The sequence below is a fragment of the Arachis ipaensis genome, chromosome B09, assembly GCF_000816755.2.
Source record: "Arachis ipaensis cultivar K30076 chromosome B09, Araip1.1, whole genome shotgun sequence".
Classification (NCBI taxonomy): domain Eukaryota; kingdom Viridiplantae; phylum Streptophyta; class Magnoliopsida; order Fabales; family Fabaceae; genus Arachis; species Arachis ipaensis.
The window spans coordinates 18,252,704-18,263,246 of record NC_029793.2 but is presented as its reverse complement, the minus strand read 5'-3'; the positions used below and the strand labels follow the sequence as shown (position 1 = coordinate 18,263,246).

Sequence of the window (10,543 nt, the reverse complement as noted above, 5' to 3'; positions counted from 1 at the left end):
AAGTGCCCACTTGATTTCCGCCCTGACCTGTTTCTAGCTCTTCATTGGCAATCAATTTTGCATTTTCAATTTCTTGAACTTCTTGTAGTTGATCATGTCGTTTGCAAGATACACCAAAAATATTGACAATAGCAGTCAATTGTGTGAAAAATTCATGAATTTGAAGTACTTCCCTTGAAGTAGCCACCAGTGCTAACTGCAATCTATGACCAAAACAATGGACATGATATGCTTGTCGAAAATCATTGAGAAATAAAGCTTGTAAACCATTCCATTCCCTTCTCGTGTTGCTAGCACCATCATACTCCTGACCTCGAATGTTTTCAATTTAGAGATTATAAATAGAAAGCACAGACACCAATTCTTTTTTTAAAGTCAAGACACTAGTATCACTAACATGTACAAGATCAAAGAAGCGTTCACGAACAAAACCATCCATATCAAAAAATCTCAAAACAATAGCCATTTGTTCTTTTTTAGATTCATTACGAGTTTTATCAATGATGATACAAAATTTGACATCTCCAATATCTTTTTTATTTGAGTTTCTCACTATTGTAGCAAGACATATAGAATTTCCTTCCGGACATCGCTTGAAGTATATTTAGCAAATCTAGGAGCATTTTCTAAAATAAGCTTTTGAACACTACTATTGTAAGACCCCAAAAACTTTAACAATACAATAAATTTACCTCGATTATATGAACTCGAGCTTTCATCATGGCCTCTATAAGCACAGCCTTGAAAAGTCAACTATCTAATACAGTCAATAGATGCTCTAAGTCTACGTCGATTATTCTCAATTTTCTCTAATGTTTGTCGTTTCATAAGTGTATCGACATGTTGTGATTGCTTCATCAAATCTTCACATGATTTCGTTGCCTTGTGATGGAACGAATTGGGGCCTTTGCCAATGTGATTCAAAAGAGGACAATCTATTTTACTATTTACCTTCTTCCAATTCCTGAAGCCGTTTTCAATGAAGGCATTTGAACCTGTGTTTATTGAAGATTCCTTAGCAAATAGGTAGCATGGTAAACAATATACAATATCATCTTTAATAGAATACTCTAACCATTAAGGGTATAATTCAAACAAGAAGCTTGAAAACGACATGACTTGTATCTCTCGAGAATGGATCATTATCAAGTTTTGGTTGATTCGGTCCAACTTTAAGATAAGCTTGACGAATTTCATCTCTTTTACTTGGATAAAACTTCCAAATCATTGGTTGAATTTCTGGATCTCTTACCAAATGGCATGCTTCCATTTGTTTAGGATTAAGTCGTGGGCGCTTTGACTTTGAAATATCTTGTTGAGGAGCTAAAGTATTTATGTTTGATAACTCAAGTATTGAAGAGGTTGATGTTGATGTAACAATATTAGAAACATCTTCACTCTTCTGGCTAGTCTTTTTTTAAAAAAAAAAAAGTGTCTATTATTTTCATCTTGCCCATGATTCAACTAAATTTTTACAATTGAAAATTTACATAGATAAATATTATACAACTTAGCTGAACTCAATTAATTTTTTTTTTTTACAAATCAATAATATCAATATCACAAATAATTAATAATGAGAGAAAAACAAATTAAAAACAATATATGCTAGGTTAACATTATAATTATATAATTANNNNTTCAAAAAAATAGCTTATAAAATAAAGAAAAATAAGAGATGATAATGGGAGACCAAAGACTACTTACTATCTTGTAATGATAATAGAAATATAGAATGTTTTGTTTCTATTTAAAAAAAGAGAGAAGAACTGCTGAATTGAAAAAGTGATTTTTTGCTGCTACCGATTCAAATTCTCAAAAAGAGTAGCGATCCTTTTAATATGGATTAGGGCTTTCTTTTTTACTTGTGCTAATATGGCCCATGACCCAAATACTTATTTCAAGTTCTTTGCTCCACCTTGAGTTAGGGATTATAGGAGGCCATGCATTTTTTAAAGGAGGGCTCATTTTTTTCTTTTAGGGAGAGGGGAGGGGGGACTGCCTCTCTTTCATAGTAGGAAGTTTTGCGAGGCCATGCATTTTTTAAAGGAGGGCTCATTTTTTTCTTTTAGGGAGAGGGGAGGGGGGACTGCCTCTCTTTCATAGTAGGAAGTTTTGCCCCTAGATAATTGGAGGATAAGAGTGGTGGTAAAATTTAAAATTGGGAGAGTGGTGGTATGCGGTAAGGTATAAAATTGAACCCTATAGTCCAATTAAAAATTTTTTATTAGGAGTAGAATTTACTATAAATAGAATAATAGTGATAGAATCAAGTAACCAAGAATTGAGTAATTTATATTCTTCCTTTTTTGGAATTCCATCAATATTGTAAGGAAGAAGAATTTGAATAAGAAAAGAATTTAATCATAAGAGGGAAATTAGGAAGAATGAAGAGGGAGGGAATAATTTTATTGATGACGTTCTAAAAAAAGAGGATACAAATTACTCATTTCATAGTTACTTGATTCTATCACTATTACTCCTTTTTTTTTTTTATTAGCGAACGAGTGAGCTGACCACTCGACCAACACAAATTAATTTCTATCACTATTACTCTATAATAAATTCTACTACTAATGAGAATTTTTTAATTAGGCTATGGAACTCAACTTTACACCTTACATTACATTCCACTTAACGCCAACTTTGCCCTCAAAGTTGTGAAAAAAATATATATAAATTCTACTTACAATTAATTAAAAAAAACACATAATCCCCCAAAAAAATGTTAATATGTTAAAATTCCTGAACTTTATAAAAATAAAACATATATATCCTTCTATCGCACTTTTAAAAACATTTTCAGTGACCAAGTTGGTCAATAACTCAATTGCTAATTCACATTTTGATCTCAAGGTTAAGAAGCGTGGCACCATGCAAATCTACAAATTCATTAGAAAGAGTTTAACTTTTTTTTTTTTCATAATATCCTTTTAGTCTGGCAGGTTAAGGACTAATTCAATGCGAATTAAAGTTTCATTTAAGGGTTTGTCACCGGCCAATGAATTACTGCATGCACAAGGCAAAATTTGAACTTTTTACACTTGCTTAAATAAGCTACTGAGCTAACCACTAGACTAATACAAATATTCACACATCATTTAAAGAACTTAATAATTGATTCGAACTGAATAAAAAAAATAATAATAATAATAATAATAATAATAGTAGTAGTAGTAGTAGTAGTAGAAACAAATCATGCAATTACATTCTATTAAAAATTAAATCCTGAAGGAAACTCGATTCAATATTTCAATTAGTAAACAAAATTGAAGTTGTTAATCAAAAAAAGGTCGACTTCCATGAAATCTTAACTCACTGCAGCAACTTCAGGAGGCATCGGAACGGCAATAACAGAATAGCAGCGGCCGCAAAGTGTAGGGTGATCTGAGACTGAACCAACCTGCTCTGAGTAATTCCAGCATCTTTCACACTTTGAACCAGTAGCACGCGACACACCAATCCATACTTTAGTTCCCTGAATTAGGCATTCACCACTATACGGTATATTTTTTACATTTTCATCATCCAATGAAGGAATAATCTCAGCCTGTATATTGACAATCAAACATTTAAGAACGGTAAAAAATCACCGGGTGAATTGGAAATGTAAACGGAAAAACATTGATTCTATACAATGCTAATGCAAATGCTAGAATAACAAATATGGATAAGAAATAGGTGTATCTTGCATAACCAGAGATTCCACATCTCCTTTGGAACATGGAAGCCAAACTTGAGCAATTTCAGGTTTAAACTAGTCATGTTGATGGACAAGTAACAATTAACGGATACAAAATAAATCAATGACCATTTTAAACTAAACAGTAAGCAGGCATGTGCAAGTTTAGACTTGCAGAGTTTTAATATATCACTCAGATCATGGGAGATTAAGTTGTAAGTAACTGTAATTTTCCACCTTTCTCTCTCCAAACACCATAAAGATAATCAATAAAGGTAGCAAAGCAAAATTATAGGCGAAACCATCAAGGTTGTTTTTGGAACCTTATGGAATTGGATTTGATTTGATTTGTAAATCAATTTCTTCGTTTGGAAGAGATAAAAAAAATAGAATTTGATTTGATTTGATTTGTAAATATCATGAATTTACTTTATAACTAAAACTCAAATCCCCTCAATTTTTAAATGATTTTAATCCGACTCGGGCTGACTGCTGGCCGATTGCACACAGCAAACCGACAGCCCAGCCGTCCCTGGCCGACCACTGGCCAACTCCCCGGCGAAATAGTGGTGGCACTTCAATTGTAGTGCAAAGTTGTGTAATATAATTGGAGAGTAAAGGATAAAAATGTAAAAAAATACCCTCAAATCAATTCTCGTTAATCTATAATCCAAATATAAAAATTGATTTGTCATTTATTCCAAACACAATATTTGATTTCCAATTCAATTCAATTCCAAAAGTTTTCGTTCCAAGATTAAGCTGCCTGCATTACACCCTTTGGATGCAACCTTTCTCCAAACCCTACATAACAGCAAGATGCTTGTGTGGTGTGCATCGGGCTGCCCCAAGGGATTTGATTAAAAAGTGCCCTAATCTCATGTAGCATGGACTAGCTTTCTAATACTACCAAAATCCTAAGAAAAGCAACAAAATATCGTTGGTTGTCTGTAGCATTCTATAAAAATTGCATTTCATTGGTCCTTAGTCAATTAGTCACTTAAAGTTACATGCCTTGTAGCTGTAGCCTGTAGACATACCTGAGATGTTATGAATAGGCGATGCAATGTATCAGCATCAGTTGTGGCTTCACAAAGTTCAGATAGTTGGGATGCCAGGCTGGCATCAGATGAATAAATGTAAACCTTCGCATCTAAACTAGCACCAATTAGTTTTCCGGTTCGAGCAACCTCCAATACTCTATTCACCTCTGTTCTTAGCTGGTAAAACAAGACTCCATTTACCAATAGATTCACCAACATAAAGATATATCTAATAAACAAATTAACTAACTCAACCATTCTATAAAGATTGAAGAAAAAAAAAATTTGAGCTACTCTCTTCAATTTCTTTTCCATTTATTTTGCAAAACTGCAGGCGAAATCAGTAATAAATTTTTTTTTTAAACATCAAAACAGGACATATGAGAGTCCTAAATACACCCGATGGTTATGTATTATTTCCTTCTTGCTAAATTGTGCTAGTCCATAGTTTATGTACTTCGGTATATGGAAAAAGTGAACAGAAGAATCATATCAGCAAGAAAAAAATTGAAAAGCAAATAGAGTTTAATGCACTCACACTGTAAATAGGTATTGTTGAAATATGAGAAGAGATATTTGTGTGTTTGGACACTTTTTTAATGTCAGAAAAGAATTTTATCCTATTGAAAAAAGAATTCATTGTTTTTTAAAACTCAATTCTATGGTTTGGAATGATTTAAGTATATTAGTGGAATTGAATTCAGTTCTTTAGTTTGGAATGACTCTTAACTAAGTTGAATTCTCATTTTAGTATACCTCATTATATATATATATAGAGAGAGAGAGAGAGGACCTCAAGAATCTTTCCCCAAAATTCAATTTCTTCAACGGGGATGTCAAGCCATTTTTCATTCAAGGCAGGCCATTTTGCTTCAAATACATATTTGGCAACAGAACCATACTCAGTTGTGTACTGAAACGGAAGATTCTGCCATACATCCTCAGATAAATGAGGCAATATTGGTGCTATTAGTCGTACAATTGACAGGAGATGAGCTGCAAGAACTGTTTGGCAACTTCTTCTTGTATAACTTGTTGAACCCCTGCAGATCATCACGAAACAAATTGTTTTATAGGACAAAATGGAAACACAGAATAAAATGCAAAACAGGCAACATCTTTATGTTATTATCTTGTATTGTAAATTTGCGATGCTTGCATATATGCACAATGGGGAATGAGGTGCATAAGAAACAAGTAAACATGAACAGAAGAAACTTACCCAACGTAAAGTCGATCTTTGGCAACATCAAAGTAAAAATTTGACAGGTCAACAATGACAAACCTCTGCAAAATCTGTAATGGGAGGAAGATATGTAACTTTTAGCAAATCAAACAAAGAAATGAGAAAAATACAGATAAATTACATGAATGGTTACACTACGAAAAACTTTTTTTCCCAGGGTATCCACCTCCAGACACAGTGACTAATGCCTTTCTTGCAGATCATCCACTTAAGGGAAAACAGCTGGCCATAAAATGCTTTCTTTGCCTAAGGTGGGATCAAACTCCCAACCTCTTGGTTAATTGGATTAGACCTTATTAACCCAACAATCATTTTCAAGTACAATCAGCACATTTGACACTTAAAGTTATTAGAGTACAGATGGACCTGAATGTGTCATGCTCTCCCACACCAATATATGCTTTAGCATTAGCATAAACATATTTCACACAGGCACGCATGCATAATGGTATCACCAGGATCTAAAATAAATCACCTGAAATATTTTGAAAAACTGGTAATTTTCATAATTCCCTTGAATGGTTTTCACAACATTTTCAAGCTGATAGAGTGCATGCTTATCTATCCTGGGAAGCTGATGGTATGAAACAGTATAATCTGCCTGTCAACAAAACAATTAATGTCAGAAGTATGAAGAAGCGAAAGATGTATACAGCTATCGGCATACATAAGTCTTCCAATTTAATATAATAAAACACATTTAGTTACTTGCACTGCGTTAGGAACCAGCGAGGTAATTGTAGCATTCTTATTGCTTTATATACTCTCAAACTCTAGTATTCTACCTTTCGGTTAAAGTTTATAGAAGGGTAGATGAGAGTGGGCTAGGGATGAGTGGCACTAGGAAAAATATCCAAGCTGAACTAGCTGATGTGGAAAATCATGGTAGGAGAGAGAATGAAGAATGATTCTGTTGCAGTGGGGAAGGGCAGGGTTTTGGGAGAGACCAGGGTCTCTCAAACACCCTGAGCTATTTCTTTCATTTTGATCATAATATACACACATTTCAGAGAGGTCACTACCTCACTGATATTAACCTCATAGTCTGTACATAAACTTTTCATTGTATCTATAATCCCTTTAATTTCAGGGTTCATCCTTTACATAGGTTTTATAAATGTGTATAAGGAGAGGCAAGAGGTATCAATTCAGAAATTAGCTCTCTCAGAATATCCCTAAACTACATCTATTTAGAGAACAATTACTTATCTTAGTTTTCTTGCTATTCTTTGATCCAATCCTACCAAATATTATCAATTTTACTGGCATCGACTAGGGAATAGTTGGTTACGAATAAGATCGAAAGGAACCAGTTGACAAGTTAGCCATTCAAGAATTAAGATGTCATTCTTATAGCCCATTATACATCCATCAGATGATAATACACACTTCTCTTATGTTTCTTGTTATTCTTTGATTCATCCATCATAATATTTTATTGTGGGCAGTAATTCCAGGCAAGTGAAAACAATTTCACTTGAGCCACAGAATTTGAACTTACTTTCCAGTCATGAAGATTTGCCAGGAGGTATCTTAAGGAACCCCTCAGCTTCCTGTAAATCTCTGACATTTGACGAAGAATCTGAGAGCCAATCATCACATCACCGGTGTAATCTACACTAGAAACCCAGAGTCGGAGAACATCAGCACCATATGCAGGTGATTCCTGATAAAAAGGTAATATAAAAAACAATTGAACCACAATTTTGATCAAGGGTAATGATAGAGTTTAATACAGTTCCAGAACTAAAATTCCACAGAACTAATCTACATAACTAACCTTTTGATTTTTACCTCCTTCAATCACACTACGTGGATCCACAACATTACCTAAAGACTTGCTCATCTTTAAGCCTTTCTCATCTAATACAAATCCATGTGTTATAACAGAAGAATATGGAGCCTTCCCTGTATCAGAAAAGAAATGATAGAATCAGTACCTAAATGCTACAAACATACCAGATATTATGATTTATACATGCCTTTGTTACACAAGCGTGCAACAATGTTTGTACATCCACATGCATATTTTATAATAAGAAGGAATATGCATTCTTGCAAACCAACAACTATGCTAGATTAATTACACATTTTCTTATTATTTGAGCTCCTAGTTGATTTGTAGGCTTTATCAAAGCTTTATCACCTTTATAAGGACCCTCTATAAAAAACTAGATTCAAGTATAAGCAGTCACAAGGGTTTCACCAATGTCAATAAGCGAAATAATGTTTCTTCCGGTTGTATCAAACAGAGAAGTAGATTGTCATATCATAAAAGAAAAAGCAATATATTACCTGTTGTCGCTACACTTGTTAACAACGAACTCTGAAACCACCCTCGATGCTGGTCTGTTCCTTCAAGATACAAATCTGCAGGAAAACTAAGGCAGTCTCGTTTTCTCAAGACTGAAGCCCAGGATGAACCTGAAGTAAATTTAAGATTATAGTTAAGTAAAAAAAAATCCAAGAGCCAAATTCAAAGGAAAGTAGATACTGACATAAATATGGACAACTAAATGCCAGCATAATTAACTTGGATAGCCACCATGGGCAAAGACTCTATTAGAAACAAAGGTGTATTACCCAATAAACATACCATTAAGGCCATGGATCTGATTAATATCTCAGTTTTAATATGTTTAGTAGTTATACATTACCACTGACAAACATTAGCAAGCCATTACTAACTTATTATAGTTACAGTACTTTGCCTACAGGAAAGTATTAGGAGTGTGGAGGAACTTATAAAACAATGCACCAGTCACGGTTAAAAATTGTTTTACACCAAAATTGTACCTGAATCAAACCATACATCCATTGTGTCAGTTCCCTTCTCATATTCTGCTGCTCTGTCTCGGTATTTAGTTGGGAGAAGGTCCTCAACTGTCATGTACCACCATGCATCACTACCCTTTTGGGCAATAATGGCTGAAAATGAATTTTAGGATGCATTAGTTTCATAGGGCCAGCATGCATTATAAGAGTATATCAATTAAGCAACTTTGGAATATTTTATTACTGCATGTAAAACATTAAGAAAATAACATCTATATATATCTTCTAATTATTGAAATAGTACTTACACCCAAAAAATTTTTTCCGAAAAAAAGAATAGTGCAAACATCAACTAGAGAGTTGACAAAAAAGAAAACATGAATTTATCATTCTCTTGAACGCACATTTTACATGATTGATTGTTTCTTTATTCATGAGAGGTTCTCTAGATTGCAGATGATAAAAAACAGGAATCGGGACACCCCACGTCCTTTGTCGTGATATACACCAATCAGAGCGATTGGAGGTCATTGCTGAGATTCTGTTTTCCCCCTGAGAAAGACAGCAACAAATATGATATGCAGCACATTTCCAGCTGAACAAATTTACAAATATCAAAGGAGCAGAATTATATAGGAATATAAACTTTAAAAAAGAGTACCTGAGCTGGAACCCATTTTACATGGCCAATAGCACCCATAGCAGCATCACGAAATCCCTCTACTGATGCAAACCATTGCTCCGTTGCTCTAAATATTGTCGGTTTTTTGGTTCGCCAATCATATGGATACTTGTGTTCTAAATCAGAAAACATAGAAGAGACCAGATGATGATGATAAATGATAAGGTCTATAATAACTATTCTCAGCACATTAAGAGAGTTTGCAAAGAGTGACAGGAAGAACTTACCATATGATTCTTCTAGGATAAGTGACAGATTTTCGTCCAAATATTTCACAACAGCAGTGTTACCCTCACCAAGAACATCAAGCCCACTAAACTGTCCAGCTTCTTCAGTGAATATCCCATGCTCATCTACTGGTGAAAGAATGGGTAGCCCATACTTCTGACCAGTTACATAATCCTCTTGACCATGTCCTGGAGCAGTATGGACTAATCCTGTTCCTGTTTCTGTTGTAATATAATCTCCCCCAACTACAACTGGGCATTCCCTGTTATCTACCGGATGGATGTATCTAAAATCAATGTTAAATCAAGCCCTTAGTGCAATTTTTTCCCCATTAACAATAAAGAGAATACATTAGAAAAACAAGTAGCAGGTGAAAAATAAAATCAAAGAAATCAACTGTTCATTTTTATACTGCTAACAACCTGTAGTTTTCCAAGTCAGAACCCAAAACCCTTCTCTTGATAACAAGCTTCACACCCCATTTTGCCTCTAACCTTGACACAAGCTCTGAAGCTACAATGAGACATGGTATCTTCTCATCCTTTAAAATATTTCCAAACTTTTTCTTTCTATTTTCACCAGAAGACGAGGCACATTCATCTAATGACTCTACTTCAACAACAGCATATTCAAGCTTGGGATTTATTGCCACAGCTGAGCATGAAACAATAAGTAGACATCAAGATGAGACAGAGTGGTATATAAATTAAATTTAAATGAACATGACAATCAAAATTATGAGTACTTGACCAGTAAACTGTCAATTGAAAGGTTCCTACAAAAAATTACTAGAAAAGACCCAATAATAACAGTATCACCAACAAATTCAGATGATATTTCTAAAGAGAAGGTGCACCCAAACAATTCTATTAATTTCTTCTTGCACC

At 34.1% G+C, this 10,543-nt stretch overlaps 1 protein-coding gene across 1 annotated transcript in view; it reads right to left on the bottom strand.

Moving 5' to 3' along the window:
- LOC107617952 (isoleucine--tRNA ligase, chloroplastic/mitochondrial) overlaps nucleotides 3,184-10,543 on the bottom strand; it is a 12,342-nt gene continuing 4,982 nt past the window's right edge. Inside the window, exons 10-22 of the mRNA XM_016319854.2 lie at nucleotides 10,079-10,310; nucleotides 9,656-9,942; nucleotides 9,408-9,544; nucleotides 9,151-9,298; nucleotides 8,768-8,899; nucleotides 8,267-8,395; nucleotides 7,752-7,879; nucleotides 7,473-7,637; nucleotides 6,447-6,572; nucleotides 5,948-6,021; nucleotides 5,519-5,768; nucleotides 4,723-4,902; nucleotides 3,184-3,550 (exon numbers count right to left, since the gene is read on the bottom strand). Of these exons, the coding sequence (XP_016175340.1) occupies nucleotides 3,311-3,550; nucleotides 4,723-4,902; nucleotides 5,519-5,768; nucleotides 5,948-6,021; nucleotides 6,447-6,572; nucleotides 7,473-7,637; nucleotides 7,752-7,879; nucleotides 8,267-8,395; nucleotides 8,768-8,899; nucleotides 9,151-9,298; nucleotides 9,408-9,544; nucleotides 9,656-9,942; nucleotides 10,079-10,310 (2,228 nt within the window). The 3' untranslated portion in view covers nucleotides 3,184-3,310. The remainder of the gene's footprint in view (nucleotides 3,551-4,722; nucleotides 4,903-5,518; nucleotides 5,769-5,947; nucleotides 6,022-6,446; nucleotides 6,573-7,472; nucleotides 7,638-7,751; nucleotides 7,880-8,266; nucleotides 8,396-8,767; nucleotides 8,900-9,150; nucleotides 9,299-9,407; nucleotides 9,545-9,655; nucleotides 9,943-10,078; nucleotides 10,311-10,543) is intronic.